The sequence below is a fragment of the Nicotiana tabacum genome, chromosome 14 (genome assembly GCF_000715075.1).
Source record: "Nicotiana tabacum cultivar K326 chromosome 14, ASM71507v2, whole genome shotgun sequence".
Classification (NCBI taxonomy): domain Eukaryota; kingdom Viridiplantae; phylum Streptophyta; class Magnoliopsida; order Solanales; family Solanaceae; genus Nicotiana; species Nicotiana tabacum.
This window is the reverse complement of record NC_134093.1, coordinates 46,736,906-46,758,814: the sequence shown is the minus strand read 5'-3', so window position 1 is coordinate 46,758,814 and position 21,909 is coordinate 46,736,906. Positions and strand designations below refer to the sequence as shown.

Sequence of the window (21,909 nt, the reverse complement as noted above, 5' to 3'; positions counted from 1 at the left end):
AGGCCCCACGGTGGGCGCCAAATTATTTACCCGTAAAACGGTACAGTTGAATTTGTTCGTGGTTTCTAGACAAGTGAATTAATTTGATCCAAAAGATAATGAAATAACTGATGAAATATAAAATACTTAGCCTTAGAATGTAGATGGAACGACAGAGCTGATGAGTCAGGGAAGAAGGTTTTCGGGTACAACAATGATGAGATCAAAAGCGAAAAAATAAAATTGTATTAAAATGTTGTATCGAATGTAGTGTAAGTTAGCCAGAAAATTCGTGTCCATTACAATGATAACTGAGCTCTCTATTTATAGTCATGTCTAGAGAAGGAAGTCCTAGGATCATGCCCTTCTTTAATGTCAATTATGAGGGCCATTAATGAAGATTTAACATTAGACATAAATGTCAAATTTCTTGTAACGGGTCATTATCCTTAATGCTGCAAAATATTCTGTATTAAATGTTATAAGGCGCAAAGCATTTAATACTCCTTTTATAATCGTTATTCCTTCCGGTGACAAGCGGAATAGCTATGTTCGATGGTCATTCCCATCTTATGTTCCACGTGTCCTTCCTTTAAGCGGCCACGTGTCATGTCGTATTTTTTCCTATACAAGTTTGGGATCCCAAACTCTCAAATAGCATGAAAGGGGCCGTGCCGATTTTCCTAATGCTGTGTGATTTCTGGAAATTTAATAAATGTGGCCTGTTCGATTTAATATATAAGAGTGGAGACACTTCATTCACCCGCCACATCCCTAGTGCTAATAATGAATGTTGAGCATTATTTCAGTCCCTAGCAGTGGCGTAATCCTATGCCACGGGTGGTCAAGCACACAAGCTAAAATATTTACAGCAAATATAAATTTGATACTATTTTATATGATTATATATATTATATTTTGAATACCTTTAACATAGTTGAGCGAGGCAGTCCAGTATATTCAAAATAACGTTCATGAGTTTAAAATTCTTCCCATTTTATTTGCCAAAATTAAACGGAGACAATCATGTGTGGTCTATTTAATTCTTTTTCAATCTAAAAAATTTCCTAATGAAGTAATTCTTAATACTTAAAATTGGTGTAGAAATAAACAACTAATCTTAAAAATAAAATTTTAACTAAAAGTTATTTCTTAAATAAATTTTAAGCTCTACAAAAATTTTTTCAACAAAAACTCTCTACAAACTACAAATCCTCTCGCCTCTCTCTTTCTTTTGGTTTTATGCTTATTTTTATTAGTAAAATTTCTAATGTCGTCTTTTTGTTATTTTAATTTTGATTTATAAAATTATAATTCTATTAACTTTTTTATTGTTTAGCTAAATGTTGCGTAGTTTCATTTAGAAAATCTGGTACATCGTTCATGAATAAAAAATATTATTAACTTGCTTAAAGTTTGAATACCCTTAACGAAATTTTTGACTACGCTACTGATCCATAGCTTGTAAGATTGTGCCAAGCTTTTTCTCTGGAGAATTCTATTGCATTTGGTGGAATATTCCGATTCACAAACTGAACGTATGGTGAAAAACTCCATCCCATTGTAGATATTTGATTAAACTACGAGAAACAGCCAAACAAACTTTCGCCACATAAATTAAATAAAAATCACAGTGTACACGTGGCATAAAATAACAGCATTAAACTCCAAATATCAGTGATATATTAACCCAATGAACTTAGCATTTCCCAAAATACTGTAACTCTATATTGAGGTCGATCTTACCTAAGAAAGGTAGTATCAGCAGACATGGCAATCGAGGTGAGTTTATTGATAGGTTATTTATTTATTTATTTTTGATAGATTAGTTAAATTTAAAAAACAAAAATTACTTTTGTTTTACTACAAATTATTGATTGATTAATTGATTGAGTATAAGTTTAGGCATGGTTCATGGATGAAAATTCAGAAGATCAGAGGCTACCTCACCACAAGAATCCACCGGAGTTTGTGTCTGTGGATCACTTGGCAGAAATTGGAGTATTGTACTGGAAACTGAATCCTAAGGAGTACGAGAACGATGAAGAATTGAAGAAAATTCGTGAGAATAGAGGATACAGTTACATGGTATTTGTCTTTGTGCTTTATCTATTTCTTCAATTCATCTTTTGTGAGTGTTTCTTAAATTGATGATATCAATTTGAAGACTAGGGCTTACTTGAGGAGTCTTTGAATATTTATTAAAGATATAACTAATAGAGTATTGAAATATTATGGACCAAACAGAACAATTGTTGTTTATGATATTATGGATTCATACGGCCTACCTCAACTAGCTTGGGTTTGAGGTATAATTGCAGTTGTAGATTGGAAAATGTGCATCTTTTGACTTTTTATCTCTTTTCTTTGATTAAGGACAACCTGTTAAATTATTGCAGTGACTGTAACTACGTATTTCCCAACTTGAACATCCCCATGATATGAACTAAAGTCTGTAAATTGATTTGCTTTTGGAAGTGCTTTTTTTTTTGGGTTCTTTTTAAGTCTGACTTAATCCGATTTCTCGATTCTTAGGAGCACTGAGTTAATCCGTTTTCTCGATTCTTAGAAGCACAAGCAGAGGTAGTTTTAAAGATTTCTAAAATTTCGGCCATCGCTCTCATTAGTCTGAGCCATCTGTTATTCTTTCTTCATCTCTGCCACTTTTATACCTAATACAATTCTTGCAGAAAAACTCTGTTTTGTGATATTTCATGCTTAAATTTGGTGATTCAAATTATTAGCAGAGATCCTGCTAACATCTTAGGATGAAAAATATGAAATTGCAATATATTAGGCCTAATGTCCAAGTATCAAAATCAAGAGCTCAAAATCATTCTCCATGTATAGCAATAAAATCAAGCTAGTGTAACAAGGTTTAAGGTTGACTTCAGGTTTGTTTATCTATGTCTCCAGTCATGTTAACTGGTCCAAACACGCTCTTGAAGTGTTAAGAACCTCTAAGCAATCTGTAAAGCTTCTACTTAAAAATTTTTTATTTGTAAATTTTCCTAGATATTAAAAGATTGAGCTTCTGTAAGTCTTCTGCAATTAAAAGGAGGCAGTTGTTTATCAGTGGATAGTTGGAATTGGGAAGAGATGGCGAGATAAGAATACGTTTCTGCTGAACGTGTGACAAAATTATAGAGTAGACATGTAATTGATGGAAGTAAATAGTTAGAAACTCTATCTCGTGAGACAATACCTTAGTTATGGGTTATGGGAATAGTAGGTTAACTTCTAGGATGGCTTTCACATATACTAAGACAGTGTTGCATTTATGGACAAGATGATCCTTTTTGGGTCCTTGCATATTTGGTTCTCTATATCCTTTGATTAGTTTCAGGCATTCGATCAGGGACTTTGTTTTAATTGTTGAAACATGTGAATAATTGTGCAACGGGGTGGAAACACACAGGACAGATATAGATGGAGACATTGGTCAAAACTAGCATGAATGAAAGTTAAGTTGATAATTATAGAGGCTAGGGGAATTAGGTTGAATGGAATGGTTCAGGTTTCTCATCTTCTGGATAGAGTATAATATAAAGTGAGATGTTTTAGTGGTGCTTTTTTGTTTAACATGTGGTGTCTTAGAGTGATAAGGATCCAAGAAGGTAGTGATTCAGCTATACGTGAACTTCCAGCAGCCCAAGGGAGGTGGTGATGAGATGCAATGTAATGCAACATACCTTATGCCAAAATCCCAATAATCTGTGTCCAGGGAGATAAAAGGCAGTGAGGAGCATGCAAATATGTGGCTGGTTTTCGGTCTTCTGAAACCTTCTTCCGCTCTTTTTGCTGTATGTGCTTTTCAAATGAAATCTTTTCTCAATTGAAGCTGTATGATAGTGAATATAGAATTGCCACTATCATAGCATGTTAAACATGCGCATTCTATACATCAGCTATTAGAAATGTGCGATTTAAGGTTCAGTATTAGTGGTCATTTATTGTTTTGTTCGGGGGTCACAAGTAACTACTCAATGCACGCAAAACCGAAACTTGCAACTTCAGTTTCTTAGTTCTATAAGTCTATCGACTTTAAGTGTAGCTTTACCAGAACTCCCTATAGAGCGCACATGATCTTATTCTCTCGTTCTGTTCAGACTGTAATAATTGTGTCCATTTTAAACTCTGGATCTGTACCAGCTATCTAGAATATGCTGCAGCTTCATTTTCTTACTTCTGTCCCGCTTTTGCCTTGAAGGATTTGCTGGATTTGTCCCCTGAGAAGGTGGAGAGCTATGAGCAGAAGTTGAAGAATTTCTACACAGAGCACATACATGCAGATGAGGAGATACGCTACTGTCTGGAAGGGAGTGGATATTTCGATGTGAGAGACAAGGAAGATCGCTGGATTCGCATCTGGATCAAGGCTGGTGATCTGATCATCCTACCTGCGGGGATTTACCACAGGTTCACTCTCGACACTGGGAACTATGTCAAGGTATGTAGAAACTTGAGTTTCTCTTTCAGTAAGCAGAGAAGAAAAGTTGGCTTGCCAGTGACATTAACAAAGATCACACAGAGTGCAGTTCTCTGTTTGAGTGCTTGTAAAATTTTCATAGTTCAAGCTCTATCGTAATCAATCAAGTGAATATGTGTGCAGTTGATGAGGTTGTTCGTGGGAGAGCCGGTGTGGACAGCTCACAATCGACCACAAGAAGATCATCCAGCAAGGAGGGAGTATATCAAGAGTGTTACTGAACGAGCAGGAGTGCCTCTTGCAGCACACTGAGACATTTGTTTCTTGTTGAATGGAGCTCGTGTGAAGCAGATTATTAAGAACTTGGAAATAGGATTTGCTGCATATTGCTGTAAGTTGGCATAGAATATCTTCTGTATATCTGGAGAGAGTGTAGAAAATATACTTATTTGAGGCAACAAATGAATATATTTGGACTAGGAGCTTAAGTTGGCCTCTGTTATCTAAATGAACTCCTAGTTGGTGAATTTATGCTATGTTCAGATATTGCCAATGGCCTGTGGTCACAAGGGCCAAAATATTTCCCTAAAAGTTGTATACATAAAACAAATACTCCTATGAGGTTTTTAATACATAATTAGTTATGGCCTTGATATATGAAGTTCCTATTTTTCCAAATGAAGATTTGACTATTAAAAGTCTTTAAAATTAGTTGCAACTTTATCTTTCATTAGGCATACAAACCAATCTTACTAAGATTTTCCCTTCGTCCACTATTAATACTTATCTCATTCAGACTCTAAATTCTTTTAAAAAGAGAAGTAGTTTTTTTGAAACTCTATCTTCCCCATAGGCAAGAATTATAATTTTTTCAAACATAAAGGTAATTCCTACTTTAGGGGATATAAAGGGGAATAGAAGGGAGAAACGAAAGAAAGAAAAAGTTGATGGCACGGAAAATTGCTTAAGATAAACGCATTATAGCTCAAAAGGCTTATTCCAAATTTTCAAAAGCTGATTGAATTTTGGACTGGAACTATCTTTGTAACATAATACAAATTGTATTTTAAGTTCAACGCTTACTAGCTAAAACAGTCTGTAAATACTGAAATTTGATCGGATGAAGTCCATATAAAATACTACTAGCTAAATCTTAAATACAAGAAGTATTGACTTAATTAAGCAAATATTCTGAGGTTAATAAAATTGAATTAAACTTAATTCAAATTATGCGATTTAAGTGAAATCTAATTTCATAATGCGAGGTTATTAAGCTGGACTCTACAAAATGTGCCAATCCACATATTTCAAACGTAAAAATCCTTTAGGGCTCATTAGTCACTATCACATAAAGTATATATATATATATATATATATATATATATATATATATATATATATATATATATATATATATATATATATATATATATATATATATATATTAACCAAGCCAGCATTTTGAGTTAACATTTTGACTCAAACTCAGAATCAGTCATGTGTTTGATTTTATTTACGCGCTTTATTTGGAAAATTTTGAGGAAGTTCGATTATTGCAAATTGTTAGTGAAAATTCTGATGAAATGTATTATTGAATAAAAATATTTATTGGAATGCAATTATTGTTAAAAAAACTTGCGTGATGTTTATAAAATATAATGTGAACAAAATTATTAATATAGAATTATTAAGAAACCTTAAAAACCATTCGTCAGTTGTTTAAAACAGTATCCCATCTCCAGTTAGATTGTTTATTACTTCATACTTAATTCGAAATTAAAAGTTGCATTCCCATGCGACATGACAATGTGATTAGCAGCCTTAATGGACCAGTTATTCATGGATTTGGTCAAAAAGTTAAAAGAAAAGCTTTTAATGAGAATTTTATTTACATTATAGTATAGATTAGTTGATTACTGAAAGTGAAGGTGTATCTGAAGTTACCAATAATAATAAACAAGACACTAGTAGGAATATATTTTAAAATTTCATCATGCCAGGGTGGATTCAATGCTTCACTGGTTTATCTAAAACCAATATTTTCATCGCGGGTATAATTTTTCTATAAAAATTCAATAAACATTTTATAAATTTTAGATCTCAATTCGTAATTACAAAAGATATAATAATAATTTAATAATAAGAACCTTAAAAATCAAACCCTGATATTAATATCTTTGCATAAACGCCTCTGTTATAATGTATATGGCCTTTGAAGATAATGCGCATGGCCTTCGAAGAGCTGATAATGGAACTTTGCAATCCATTATAAATTCAAAAAAATTATAAAGAATTACTATTTGTTTGAAAAAAATATTTAGTATCTTTTAAAGAATATAAAAGTTGGTAAATATTACGAAGTTATTTTTGTCGCTCGACATTTTGCTATGAAACTTCTTGCTTTTGTAATAATATGAATAAATAGATTGTCTATTGCGTATTTCATATATATCGAATTCTAAGCATAATGTACATAGCACTAACTTATTGTTGAATAAATATTGCAACGTGATATCAAAAAAGAAGACTAAAGTAGCTTCAAATGATATTATCGCCTCTTCGAAAACTAAATGGATCTTTGATGAAATTGGATCATGTACAAATTGTAAATGAAAATTTTGTTTAAATGGATAATGGGATGCACTTTATTTAAGAAAAAAAGGAAGAAATTTATATTGGAGTGCAATTCTTTTATTATAAAATAACTCTAATTAAACCTTAAAAACCTTACATGAATTGTATAAAACAATAACTTCTCCTCCCACCTCCACTTAAATAGTGTTTAATACTTAAATACTAAGAGTTGCATTCCAATGGACAGTGACAACGAGGTTAGCAGTTTTAGTCGACCAAGTCTTCATGAATTTGGTTTAAAAATTAAAAAGAAAATATTTAATGAAACTTATATTTGTATTAGTATATAGATTACTGAAACTGAACGTGTTAGCAATAACTAAAAAATAGACACCGGTAGTAATAAAATTATGGAGATTCACACCCAACTAGCCTCGAAAAAGAAAAAGTCGGTTGACTTGGACTTTATAGTGACATGATCTTTAGTTTTTTGAAAAACCAAAGTTTTGAAAAAAAAGAAGTTTCCACTTGCGGGAAAGAAAATAAAAAGACGATGGACATTGATTTAAAAATGGTTCTCACTGCCACTATATATTTTCTTCTAGCATTTTACATTAGTATCAGATTTTCAATATTCGTCCACGTTCCAGAAGAGAGATTAGCAAATAAGGAAAGATGGTTTCTATTGCAACGGTATGTAATTGACAATTTTTCTCTTTCTATTTCCTTAATTTTTCATTGATTGTTCTTGGAAGGGATATAAAAATCTTCCTCAACTTTCATGGGTGTTTTTGTAGTTTCTTGATGCTATTTACAATGTTTATTATGCGTAATTTCTATTGGAATTATAGATAAACAAAGTAACATCCGATGCATGCAGTTTCATGCATGATGTATAAGAATTTTAGTCACACTATATAGTAAGTTATTATCCAATCACTTCTTCTCTTTCTACCAAATATTTTCATGTCCATAAAGTTACATTAGTGCACGGTGGAAAACTGACCATAGCTCTATAATAATATTACGGGGTTGGCTTGTATTAGGTAAGTCCCAACCTGCTGTAGATAATAGAGATATCTTTTACAATCAAGAGTGACACTATACTATTCTCTTTTTTTCTTCCTAATTAGGAGGTGTGTTGGGTGGTACTTCAACTAACTTTTTGAAACTAAATACCTTTACTTGATCATTTTTTTCTCTAGCTAGCCAGATGTTAAGGCGCATTCTTTTTATTTTAAGATGGAATGAAGACTAATTGAAAGTTTCTCTACACAGATTTTAATTTCCCTTGCCTTCTTTTGTGGATTCGGGGTCTGTCAACTATCAGAAGTAGCTGTAAAGGATCCGAGAGAGGAAGTGATAGAGGCATGGTACATGTTTGTCAATCAGAGGCTTTCCCTTCACCGCCACCCTAAGGAATTTCTGTCTCTTGACAAGCTTGCTGGTAATACATTACGTTAATATATATTACTCCAACTGTTTCAGTTCATATGGTAATATTTTCTTTTTAGTTTGTTACAAAAAGAATAATAACTTTTTAAATTTAGAAAAAATTTAACTTATTGATAGTAGGTTATATTTATACAATTTAGACACTACTTACACTCTAATTTAGCCGCACTTTATTGATATTTGAATGCTAAAAGATAACAAAATGCTCTAATTAAGAATTTGATGCTTTGCAGGAGCTACTCCGAGCTAGGAGGGAGCTAACGAGTGTTTTGGAGTCAACATGGAGTGTGAAAGGCCAATCGAAGGTTAGCCCGGTCGAAAAGGAGCGAGAAAAGCAAGCGAGACGACCCCTCCAGGTGCGCGGCCGCGGAGTAGGCCGCGAATTGGTCTGCGAACTCAAGGCAGTGAGGCAGTGAAAATCTGCGGGTGGATCCGCGGTCGAATCCGCTGCCGCGGACAGGCGGACGAAAGCCAAACACGCAGGGTTAATTATGTAATTTCCTAGGCGACTAACGTAAACCTATATGAAACCTAAACTCGCCCATAAGTGGGATATAGCTGTTTTTAGAAGATTTTAGAGGCAAGAACGAGGGAAAGAAGACGGATAATTTCCTAAGAGTTTTCATCTTCTTCTTCATACTTCTATTTGTTGATTATGAATTATTTTAGTAATTTATTTTCCATTAGTATGAGTAGCTAAAACTATTATCTAGGGTTGATGGAACCAATTGTTGGATGAAGTCTTGACTCTATTTTGTTATAATTGAGCCGTGTTTGTTCTATGATTGTTCATCTACGTATTGTATTGTGGTTAATTGGAAGGGCCCTCGATTAATCGTATCTAGTTACCTTGTGTTGCTTGAGAAAGAACACTTGGTTAGATTGTTGTTGAACAACATCACTTTTGGGTAAGTTAAGAGATTAATTACTTGAATTTAAAAGTGGGGTTAGAAATAACGAAGCTTTGGTGGGATAATTTTGAGTGCATAAATTGTTAACTAGAGTAGTTCGAGAGAATGCTTCTAGTAAATTATCGTGATTGATCGAGAGGTAATTACGGTAGCCCGGAACTCATAATCCTCATAGAGTATTACGGCGAGATTATAGCTGAAGAATTGAGAATTAATCCGGCAATTGGGGAAATCAATAGCCCTAGATCCTTTTACCCTTGAATTCAATTTTAGTCTTGATTATTGCTAATTTTATTGTCATTTTTCCTTAGCTAAATAAATTCCCCTGATTATTCATAAAACTCTTGCATCCGGAAGTTGTCTGAGCTTATCATTAGCATTATTTAAAGTTGTAGTAAATAGGTTAGTTCCCTGTGGGATTCGACTCTGGATTTGAACCGAGTTATATTTGCAGCAACCGCTTAGTCCTTTTTACAAGGCATAGTTGGACATGATCACTTATTTTCTTAAATTTTACGCTTAATGACAGGTTTTTATATACTAAAATTTGATGTAAACCTTAATTATTAATACAAGTTGAAGTCCTAAATTGTCCTACTTATTTTCTTTAGTTACTATATGTGAAAATTTCGGAGCTTGGAGTGCTCAGCTGGAGACTTGATGCAGACAAGTATGAGAGAGTGATGAGGAGTTGAAGAAAATTCGAGAATCACGTAAATATCTTTACATGGTAAGTTGAAATTTACGTAAGCGGAAAGCATATAAGGCTCATAGTATTAATTGGCCATAAATACTAGTATTTCAAATTCTAAACGTCAACTTCAAATTAATACTCTTATTGTTCAATTTCAACTAAAATATTGTCCAAACGCTTACTATATAATTTCTTCAGGACATGATTGAGGTTTCCCCTAAACAAATAGGAAATTACGAGGAGATGATGAAATTCTTTGAAGAACATTGATGAGGAGGTCCGTTAGTGTCTTGCAGGAAGCGGTAATAATGCTAGACTTTATTAATTTGACTTTTCAAATCAATCTATCAACTATACAAAGTTTAAAATATGCATCTCTTCTTGTAGTAGGTTATTTTCATATTTTATCATTTATTTTATTATTTTTTGGATCAAATTAATTCAGTTGTCTAGAACAAATTTAATTATACCGTTTTTCGGGTAAACAAGAACATTAATGAGGAGGTTCGTTACTGTCTTGCAGGAAGCGGTAAGGCATCTCTTGACTTTTCAAATCAATCTGTAAACTATATATACTCTTGACATTGCTAAAATATATATGCATCGCTTCTTGTTGTAGGTTATTTTGATGTCCCGGATAGTAATGGCGCTTGGATTCGGATATGGGTAAAGAAAGGTGGACTCATTGTTGTGCCTGCTGGAATTTATCATCGCTTCACACTTGATTCAAGCAATAACATTAAGGTACTTAATAAGACCATTAATTCCTAAGCAAATGATGAAGAGCAGCGTGAGTGCGCGAATATTCATTTTTTTGAGTACGGGAAATCCCAAAAGGAGATAAAAATATAGTAGGATTTAGGAACTAAATTGATAAAATTAGACCACAATGAGTATATAACAATGATTACATCCTCATTGCGTAAATATTAACATAAAGATGTCAAAGATAAACAAAAATATTACCCAAAATTAAAAAATTTTAAAAACCTTCAATTGCAATCCAATGAGTTCTTCAAGAACTCAAAGGTGTCGGTAGAGTCTTACCCAAATTTATCAGCCAAAACACTACAGTGCTCCTATTTATTTTGTTGTTAGCTAAACAGAGAGTTTAGCCCCAGCCCCCAAGTCCAAATATACTAGACTATTAAAAGCTTTTCCATAACTAACGGAGTCGTAGGCTAATGGGGTATGTGAAATTTTACTTGAATTAAGCTCCAAGGGTGGTCAAATCCGTTTTCAATATTAGTCAAACTTTTTTAGTTCTTGATCAACCCTTTCGATCTTTTTTAATGATCTAATCTCGCGGTTATGTTATCGTCACTGCTCCCTCATGGTTTAAGGCTAACATTGGTTGCACTTTTTTGTATTATACTCCCACCATTTCAATTTAGATGACACATTTCGTTTATCGAAAATCAAACTGTGTGAAGTTTGACAAATATTTTAAAATATATTTTGTTATCATATTGACATGTGAAAAATTATAACTTATATCACTTTTCGTTTAGTTTTTGAATATTTGAAATTTAATTTTAAAATAGTAAGTTGAACTAATTTAATTTAATTTTAAGATTTAGTCAAATTAACTCTCAATAAGCGAAATGTGTCATTTAAATTGATACAATGAATACAATCGTTCTCAAATGTGCCATCTATGAAATATGATTTTTGTAGGCAATCCGGCTCTTTGCTGGTGACCCAATTTGGACAGCGTACAATCGTCCGGATGCAGATCAACCACCTGCAAGGTCTGTTTTATAAACCTTCCTTATCCTCTTTTTTACTTTGTACTTTGATCATTAAAAAAGGTTAATTATTGGGCATGGACACTAATTAAAGAACATATATACGGGTAAAATCGGGCCCACTGAACACCTCGATTTTCCGGTAAGTCAAACGGAGCAGGAACGTGACCGTAATGAATCGGAGTCAAAGCGAGGAACCCCTTGTATCGGGGCTCGGTGTTGCTCCAAAACGCACACGCAAGTATACATGGTCGTACAAGTAATAAGATGATAAGTCGAGTGTCGAACCCACATAGACTTGTATTAACTATCCACTAAATTCACCAAGATTGTTATTCAGTCGAGTCAATCCGAGTTCAAAAGTGTGACTATACTAAACAATAATTCTAACTAGTAACCAAATTATCAAGCAGCAAAATGATTGTTGTGTATTCAGTAGAGACAAATATTCCAGGGTTGCGATCAATTCACTAATCCTACTGTGTTCTAGTTAACTCTCCCTTTCATACAATTCACCCATGGTTGCTAATTAATCGAACAATTGCTCTCGTAACCTTCTCCCGAAGTACTACTCGCTTATTCAAAATAGATTAACGCCTATATTCCTATGAAATCAATCTATTAAGAACGCATTAAGATTACGATATTTAATTAAACACGGTGACTATGTATATTCCTATTCTAACCGTAAATCCGCCCCCTCTCAAAGTGAAGATCGTGCTCTCTTCAATTCTTCTCTAATATAAATATGGCTTTCCCAAGCATAGCATAGATAGTAAATAGAACCTAACTGCTGGCCAGACAATTAAGCAATTAATCACAGAATTGAAGAAACAACCATATATTGGTGAATTATAATTAAGGTTAAGTCAACGTTAAACAATAATATTAATGGCTAAATCACAATGCCAGAACTATGGGTTTTAGCCATTCATGATAGTAATCAAATAATTTCATAAGTGCTGGATAATTGAAAATACTAAGAAAAGATGAAGAAAACTGAGAAATCCTCGCTCCCCGATGTTTCTCGTGTGTATTTTTCCTTCAAAGTGGCTTCTCCCTTCTCAAAATAGGCTTAGTCTTGCTTTTATACGCGTTGGGTAGGTCTAGGGCCGAAATAACCTTGTCCCGAGCAAAGTTGGAGAAATTCCCGTCACCAGCGTCCAGGGCAGCATGGGGCGCTGGCGCTGACAAATTGAACATTCTGTCCACGGCGCTGCTTGTGGCGCTGGAATTCAACATTTCCCATTTTTCTTCCGTTTTGGCTCTAATCTCGCACCTTTCGCCCTCAATTGCTTCTGGATGATTCCTACACATAAAGACACCACGAATTAATATAAATCAATACATTTTATATCTGAAATCCACAAAATATGAGTAAAACATAAGGCGATATACATATAAATATATATACTTTAAGCTAAATATCAACACCCCACACTTAGACTTTTGCTCGTCCCCGAGCAATGGAACTATTAACTATATCCCAACTACGTACAAATCTCAACTAGAGAGGTGCATTTCAATTTTTGTTTTTAACCATACTCTCTACCCTTGACTATGATCGATACCAGCAATCAAGCATGAACATACAAAATTCACATTCTTCCCGTTTTAAACATGCCCAACTATATCCATCTCAATTCAATCAATTCAAACAACCCATCTGTAACCACCCTACCTCAAAAGTCGACTCGTTACCACTAAGCTCTCTCAACTCGCGCACTTACCCAACAAGAGACATTTACAACATTACCAATCCTTCATGAGATCATGTGCCCTCACCAACAAACAAAAGAGTGAATATAGAATAGTCCAGACATTCAAGTATGCTTTTGAATATAAATTAAGGATATCACACAATTGAACAAAATTCTCTCACTCTCACAAAATATTCATGTGCATCCCGTGGTCGTACCATAATCTTGCCCGTAGTGTACATCTCTACTAATCTAAGCTAGCCAAATCTAGGATTAATTGGGACTTTAAGGTTGTAATGTAAGCTAATGGATGGGTAGGATACATTTAGGAATAATTACTAACCTTTCTAAGAACTTTAATACACTACACTCACAAATCGAGCACATATTCTTCTCAACCTATTCACTCGCCACAAACCATATACAACATAGCCCTTATTTTCATTAAGCACTTCTATACTCTCACTAGCACAAATTAGTAAGATTAGAAGGTGTGTGTTTTCTTACATTATTTGACTATCATTTTTTTTTCTTGCATTTTTTTGTTTTTCTCTTTTCTTTTTTTTCTTTTTTCTACACACACTCCATACATTAAGGTTCATCGGCTAGTGACCCTGTTTTTTCAACTTTAGTTCACCAAAGGGCCCTTCCATGGTTTTACTCGAAAGCTACTCCCTAATCTCTCACCTTACATCTTTTAGTGACTAAGTACCTTAGATGTTAAAGATTCAACAATCTCAATTAAGATAGTGGTACGACTTGTAATGTGGATGCCAAAGAAAAGGTCTATAGGCTCAAAGGGGCTAGCAACAGAAAATTTTATCTTCAAGTGACAAGCATATCTATTTTCAAGCAAGAAACGCCTACGTTATCTCCTAGATTAGCACAACTTAACAAATTCGCTTCGATTAACACACGGGGCAAGTTCTAGACTACACAAGATAGTACAGAGAATCACAATTCCTCACACACACATTGCACATGACTCAATCAAGACGGTTCTGTTCAACTCTCAAGTCAAACAAACTCATATAATTGAGCAATTTAAGCAATAATGCACTATGTGGCATACAAGTCGAACAACTGAGAAAAGGCGTCACAAAATAGGCTATTTACTTTACTTAGGCATCACAATTCAAACCAAATGCACGAGAAAATAAATCGCACATCATAGCCTAATATGCCAGCACCAAACATGTCACTAGGTATCTCAGAGCAACTCAGTTACTTCCTAACCTACTCCTAATAAAAATAAAGTACCCGGTTCGAGCTACACCCTTGGAAAAGAACCGGCGCCAAAGAAAAACCAAAACCTAACTATCCTAAAAAAAAATCTTTTTGGTATTTTTAATCGGACTTTATCCCTCAAGAAAATTATCCAACAAATCCATCGTCTGAAAAAGTCCGAGATTTTTCTAATTTTTTTTCTTTTTTTTTTCTAAAACAAACTAGACTAAATAAAAACTAATAAAAGAAACAAATTGATACAATTTATACAAAGTACATCACAAGTAGTAATTCTCCGACCCCATACTTAGCATATGCATAGTCCCCGATGCATGTAAAAATGTAAAGCAAAGTAGGGTGAAAGGAAAACTCCGGGCGCATCATCATCAGGTCCCAGGGGCACCAAAGCCATAAGCTCCGTGACATCATCACCAATCTCATCTTCCGTGTCGGAGCCTTTGCAAGTGTGTGTGTCCTTCTACGAGTGAACGGGGCTGCCATGTGCAATCCCCAACATCTCTTTGGAAGAACTAGACAAATCATTGCGTAAATGCATATGCTCCTCGTCTGATACACTCATCCTGCTCATGATTATATTTAAGGAGTTATAGAGATACCTGTTGAAGTTTTCGTCTCTTTCATTCTGTGCTGCCTGAGTGAGCTTAGACGTAGTCTCCAACAAAGATATGATTTCCAACAACCCTTTAGGAACCTCCACCACCTCGTCATATCCGAGGTATTCCGGCACCTCCCGGGAGAGCATATATTGCGTGAGCAAGTTGACAAAGAAAAACCTTTTAATATTCTACCCTAATCGTGTGCGGTCCATCTCCCCCAGCATGATCTCGCCCACATTAATGGGTTCCCAGTCATCAAAAATAATATCACACACACTCGAGCTCGAGTGCATTCGCTGTTATGTTCAACTGGCATGAGTCGAGCCTGCACGAAATTCAACTGGCATATATGCATTAAAACCAATCTCCCAAGTATGTAAAATCATTCCCACACACCCCACACTTAGCCCAATATCATATACAACCACACTCGATTACTCAGACTTCACCGGTGCACAAAATACTCATTCAAACATTTGAAAAAACACCTTGTGGGCATGAAGTGTGTGCACTTTAGTTTAACAATGGTGGAACATGGTGGCCCTACCAAAGTTTAACGAAGTAGAGGGAATTCTAGTTTACTACTCCGTATACAATACAACCACAACCTAATTTCATCCCAAATTCGGGCCACCCACCATAGAACAAGTCTTAAAAAGCAACTTAGGGGAAACATTTGGGATTAGGGTATTTGGGAGGGTGATGTTTATTCTCATCTACCAATTAAAAGAATAAGAAGAAAAAGAAGAAGAAGACATACTTGTAGGATTTAGGATGAGAGCAAGAAGGAAGCTTGAGAAAATTGAGGGAGAGAAGGAGTGAAGAAGCACGACAGAAGCTTTACAGAGGGAGAGAGTTACGGTGAGTGAGTGAGAGAGAGAAATAAAGTTAAGGTGTTAGAGTTGTATTTTAATTTAAAATAGGTATGGGTATGGATTGTAAGGTGGGTTATAATGTTAGGATATATGGGTCGGGTTTTATGGGTATGGGTATGACCCTAATAACCAAAAGAAAAACTTAAACTCACCCGTACCCCCAGCCCAGCGCCCCACGCTATGCCTGGCGCTGAGAGGTTTGGACATTCTGTAAAGGACGCCCCAGGCAGCGTGGGGTGTTGGCCTGGGCGCTAATTCGCGATTTTTTTTTTAAATAACATCCCGATCCCCCGAGCCCTTTATATATCTAATTTACATGCCCCAAATCATTCTACCTATAAATTCTATGTCTACAAAGAAAATGCAAACTCTAGTCTACTCTAACTAAAAACAATTTAAAAACTAAGCTATGAAAGCAATAAAAATTGGGTTTCCTTCCAACAAGCGTCCGATTTAATATCGCGGTACGATGCAGGGCCTCACTTACTCATCAGCGAGTACTACTTTGGTCTTCTCATGATCAATGATTCCTCTCTAATAGTGCTTGACTCTGTGTCAATTCACTAAAAAATTTCTTTCACCATTTAAAGCGCGCATCTCAATTAAACCATAAGGAGTGACTCTCACTACCTCAAATAGACCTGACCACTTCAATTTTAACTTCTCAGGAAATAGCTTAAGCCTAGAATTGAACAATAGAACATGTTGGCCTGGCTCGAAGTGACGTGGCTTGATACGCTTGTCATGCCATCTTTTCGTTTTCTCTTTGTAAAGCTTATAATTTTCATAGGAGTGAAGCCTGAACTCATCTAACTCATTCAACTGCATGAGTCTCTTCTCGCCAGCGACTTCAAGGTCCATATTCAAATTTTTAATGGCCCAGTACGCCTTGTGTTCAAGTTCAACAGGCAATTAACATGCCTTTCCATAAACAAGCTTATGCGACGACGCCCCAATTGGTATTTTGTATGCAGTTCTATATGCCCACAAGGCATCATCTAACTTTGTAGCCCAATCCTTCCTATTCTCACTCACCGTCTTCTCTAATATTTGCTTTATTTCTCTGTTAGACACCTCAACTTGTCCAATTGTTTAAGGATGATATGCCATAGTAACTCTATGGCGGACTCCATATTTATCTAGAAGGTTATTCAACAACCGATTGCAAAAATGTGTCCCTTCATCACTAATCAAGGCACGTGGAGTCCCATACCTCATAAATATGTTCTTTTACACAAACGCCACTACCATCATAACATCATTTGTTGGCAATGCAATCGCCTCTACCCATTTTGACATGTAGTCAACTACTAGCAAGATGTATTTGTTTCCTCTGGACAATGAGAATGGTCCCATAAAATCTATCCCCCACACATCAAAAATCTCGACCTCCAGGACGTTATTCAAAGGCATCTCATGCCTCTTTGTGATTGTTCATGTTCTTTGACACTAGTCACACTTCTTAACAAATGCATGGGCATCCTTGAATAATGTTGGCCAAAAGAATCCATATTGTAATACCTTTGCAGCTGTTCTATCACCTCCATGATGGCCCCCCATAGGGTGATGCATGACAATCATACAACACTAATTCCACCTCCTTTTCTGGAATGCATCTCCTCATCAACTAATCAACACACTGTTTGTACAAGTATGGCTCATCCAGTAGTAGAAGTTCACATCATGTAGAAACCTCTTTCTAGCTTCAGATTCAATTTCAGGAGGAAGTACCCCACTTACAAGATAATTCACATAGTCCGCGTACCATGGGGGAGGGTCTTGGGTGATAGCAAAAAGTTGCTCATCAGGAAATGCCTCTTTAATTTGTCCACCATCCTCCATGTGGTCATGATTTTCTAGCCTTGATAGATGGTCAGATACTTGGTTCTCTGTGCCCTTTCAATATCGTATTTCTACATCAAATTCCTGCAACAACAAAATCCAACGCATCAATCTAGCCTTGGATTCTTTTTTGTAAATAGATACTTGATTGCTGCATGATCAGTATGGACTATAATTTTTGTTCCCACCAAGTATGCCCGAAATTTCTCAAAGGCCCACACAACAGCTAACAACTCCTTTTCAGTGGTGTAATTCAGCTGTGCATCATCAAGAGTCTTACTCGCATAGTAGATGGAATAAAACATCTTGTCCTTCCTCTGGCCTAGCACTGCCCTAATAGCATGATCACTTACATCACACATAAGTTCAAATGGTAAGGACCAATCCGGTGTCGCAATAATGGGGGCAGCCACAAACTATTTTTTGACCTCTTCAAATGCCTTCATGTAGGCGTCATCAAAATTGAAAGTTGCATTTTTTTTAAGCAACCTGCACAAGGGAGTAGCAATATTTGAAAAATCCTTAATAAAGCGTCTATAAAATCCCGTGTGTCCCAAGAAACTCCGGACACCCTTCACAGAAATGGGTGGAGCTAATTTTTCAACCACCTCCACCTTCGCCTTATCAACTTCAATGCCACTCCTTGACACTCTGTGACCAAACATGATGCCTTCTTGCACCCTATAATGGCAATTTTCCCAATTCAACACTAGATTTGTTTCTTTACAATGAGTCAACACCTTGCTCAAATTCTTTAGACAGTCATCATAAGAAGACCCAAAGACTGAAAAATTATCAATAAAGACTTCCACAAATATTTCCACCATATCGGTGAAAATAGCCATCATGCATCTCTGGAAAGTGGCTGGTGCATTACAAAGACCAAACGACATTCGCTTGAAGGAAAAAGTGCCATAAGGACAAGTAAAAGTGGTCTTCTCCTGATCCTCTAAGCATATGACAATCTGGTTATACCCTGAATAACCATCAATGAAGGAATAATATTCATGCCCCGCCAATCTGTCCAACATTTGGTCAATGAATGGAAGTGGGAAGTGGTCCTTGCGGGTTGCTTTGTTGAGCCTTCTGTAATCAATGCGAACTCTCCACCTCGTCACGGTGCGAGTAGGAATTAGCTCATTTTTCTTATTCTCTACCACAATCATCCCCCCCTTTTAGGCACACATTGCACTGGGCTAATCCAGTTGTTGTTAGATATAGGAAAGATGATACCTGCATCGAGCCACTTAATTACTTCCTTCTTCACGACCTCTTTCATAATGGACTGATTCCCTTGATGTCAACAATTGTCCACCCTATAGCCTTTTTATGCTCGCGATGTATTCTGAGCAATTTTTCTTCTTGTACATTAGTCAAGCTGGATGAGATAATCACTAACAATGTCTCAGAGTTCCCCAAATAAGCATAGCGCAGATGCGCTGAAAAGGGATTAAGTTCTAGCTTTGGAACTTCTTCAATAGATGGCTTAGGAGGGGTCAGAGTGATAAGCCTATCCAACTCCTCAAATCCCCCAAACGCATGGACATAACTGCAAGACGTGTCAAGTACTTGCACAATTTGTCCCAACATCTCATCTTCACTGTCTTTTTCATCCCCAATCAATGCTCGTACAAGAGGATCTATGGGGCTCATATAAGACACCAATGACGTAGTAGCACTTTCCACCACAGAAATCATGGATAGTTCTTCATAGTGGGTTAGCAATCTAAGTGCTTTATACACATTGAATATCTCCACTCGGTCACATACTCTCATCATTATCTTTCCTTCGCATACATAAATAATAGCTCGGCCCATGGCTAAGAATGGATACCTCAAAATAAATGGGAATTCCTGATCAGGCTCGTAGTCCAAGAAAATGAAATCAGCAGGGAATATGAAAGAACCCACTTGAACTAACACATCTTCAATCACTTCTTCAGGATGAGCAGGGGAGCGATCAGCCAACTATAAGATTACCGTTGTTGGGCACGGCTCATCCAACCCTAATTATCTAAACATAGATAGCGGCATCAATTTGATGCCGCTATCTATGTAAGATTACCGTTGTTGGGCATGGCTCACCCAACCCTAGTTATCTAAACATAGATAGCGGCATCAAATTGATGCTCGCTCCAAGATCACACAAATCTCGCCCGACTGCATGCTTATCAATCTAGATTTGGATAGTGAAACTACTCGGATCCTTCAATTTCTGAAGTAAATTACTTTGCATTCTTGAGCTACATTCCTCAGTGAGTGCCACGGTTTCGAACTCGGTCAACCTTCTTTTATTTGACACTATGTCCTTGATGTATTTAACATATTTGGGCACTTCTTGCAGGATGTCTACCAATGGAATATTGATTTGCACCTTCTTCAAAATATCAAGAAACTTTTTATACGCGATATTATCCTTCACATTCTGCAATCTTTGAGGGAATGCGGGTGGTGGCCTCGTAACTAATGGTTGGGGTTGCTTAGCCACCACATCTTCAGTTGGCTTCTCTGGCTCCTTTGATTTTTCCGATTCTGCCTCTATGGTGGCCAACTTCTCATTAAAGGTCACCTGTTTTCTCCTTTTCGACTGGACTTTTTCTAACTGTCTCCCATTCCTGAATGAAATAATATTAATAGATGCCTTAGGATTAGCCTCAGTGTCGCTTGGAATAGCTCCAACTAGTCGAGTATTTTGGGCACTAGCAAGTTGCCCCATTTGTCGCTCCAAATTTCCCATCGCTGCTGCTTGGGCCTGCTGATCATCCATCCATTTCTTCATCATCTCTACTACTTGGGCCTGCTGGTCAGCCATTAATTTCCTCATCATCTCCTCAAGGTGACTCGTCGAGTTTGCATGTTGTTCAGCCTGAGGTGGTCTATATTATTGTTGAGGTGCTTATGGTTTGTACTGATTCTGAGCACCTTGGTTTCCACCCCATGAGAAGTCTGGGTGGTTCCTCCAATTAGGAATATAAGTGTTCCCATACTGATTTGTCTGGCCCCTATTTGTATTACCCACAAAACAGATAGACTTTGGATTAACTGGGCATAAGTCACTCGTGTGACCCTCTCCACATACTTCACAAAATAATTGATTGCACTGGCTGGGCTTGTTTTTTTGTTAATAACCATGGTAATTTGATTGACTTGGTTGGTCAATGTGAAAATCTGCACTGATAATGCAAAGACGACATCTAACACGAGAATCCTTGCAGATTTTTGCACCGTGTATTTGTCCATCTCTCCTTTCCAATTAGAATTGCTTTTGGAGAATTTGTTCAATAATGCATATATCTCATCGAAGATTTTCTCCAACACTTGACCTCCAATTGCAGCATCTACCACAATCTTTGGCTCAAGATGTAGCCTTTCTATGAAAGTGTGAGCTAACACTTCATTTGTCTGATTGTGATGAGGACAGTCTTTGAGAAACCCCTTGAACCTCTCCCAAACTGAGTATAAAGACTCCCTCGATTTCTGTTTGAAGGCGACTATCTCACTTCTGATCTTTGCAGTTTTGCCTGAAGGGAAGAACCTTGCCAAAATGTTTCTTCTCAGATCATTCCATGATGTAATAGAATTAGCTGGTTCTACCTTCAGCCATCGTTTTCTTCGCCCAACAGAGAGAACGGGAACACTGTAAGCCTCACATAGTCTGGAGTGACTCCGTTAGTGATATAAGTATCACTAATCTCCAAGAAGTTCTGGATGTTCTGTTGTTGATCCTCGTGTGGAAGACCCATAAACTGGCCATTCGCATGTAGTAGCTAGATCATGCTTTGTTTCAGCTCAAAGTGCCCAGTGATTCTGGGCTTCACAATGCTAGAGGTAACATTAGCAATGCTGGGCATCACCACC

At 36.3% G+C, this 21,909-nt stretch overlaps 2 protein-coding genes and 1 non-coding gene across 3 annotated transcripts; all 3 read left to right on the top strand.

The window, feature by feature from the left end:
* The first annotated feature begins 1,609 nt into the window (after positions 1-1,609).
* LOC107794003 (acireductone dioxygenase 1) lies at positions 1,610-5,086 on the top strand. Its single transcript, XM_016616452.2, has 4 exons — positions 1,610-1,761; positions 1,885-2,067; positions 4,190-4,429; positions 4,592-5,086. The coding sequence occupies exons 1-4, from the start codon at positions 1,750-1,752 to the stop codon at positions 4,718-4,720; spliced, it is 564 nt and encodes a 187-aa protein (XP_016471938.1). The 5' UTR covers positions 1,610-1,749; the 3' UTR covers positions 4,721-5,086.
* Positions 5,087-7,657: 2,571 nt separating this feature from the next.
* LOC107793958 (acireductone dioxygenase 3-like) lies at positions 7,658-11,806 on the top strand. The gene is made up of 4 exons (XM_016616411.1): positions 7,658-7,675; positions 8,261-8,429; positions 10,662-10,786; positions 11,720-11,806. Exons 1-4 carry the CDS (start codon positions 7,658-7,660, stop codon positions 11,804-11,806), a joined length of 399 nt encoding a protein of 132 aa, XP_016471897.1.
* Positions 11,807-21,456: 9,650 nt separating this feature from the next.
* On the top strand, positions 21,457-21,561 carry LOC142169308 (small nucleolar RNA R71). Its single transcript, XR_012699016.1, has one exon. It is a non-coding gene; the product is annotated as a small nucleolar RNA R71 (small nucleolar RNA).
* Positions 21,562-21,909: the final 348 nt, after the last annotated feature.

Bases quoted from the DNA above. Each gene is read 5' to 3' on its own strand.
- LOC107794003 (XM_016616452.2), top strand. The intron at 2,068-4,189 runs GTATTTGTCTTT...TTTGCCTTGAAG, and splicing joins ATAGAGGATACAGTTACATG to GATTTGCTGGATTTGTCCCC. The intron at 4,430-4,591 runs GTATGTAGAAAC...ATATGTGTGCAG, and splicing joins ACACTGGGAACTATGTCAAG to TTGATGAGGTTGTTCGTGGG.
- LOC107793958 (XM_016616411.1), top strand. The intron at 8,430-10,661 runs GTAATACATTAC...TTCTTGTTGTAG, and splicing joins GTCTCTTGACAAGCTTGCTG to GTTATTTTGATGTCCCGGAT. The intron at 10,787-11,719 runs GTACTTAATAAG...TGATTTTTGTAG, and splicing joins ATTCAAGCAATAACATTAAG to GCAATCCGGCTCTTTGCTGG.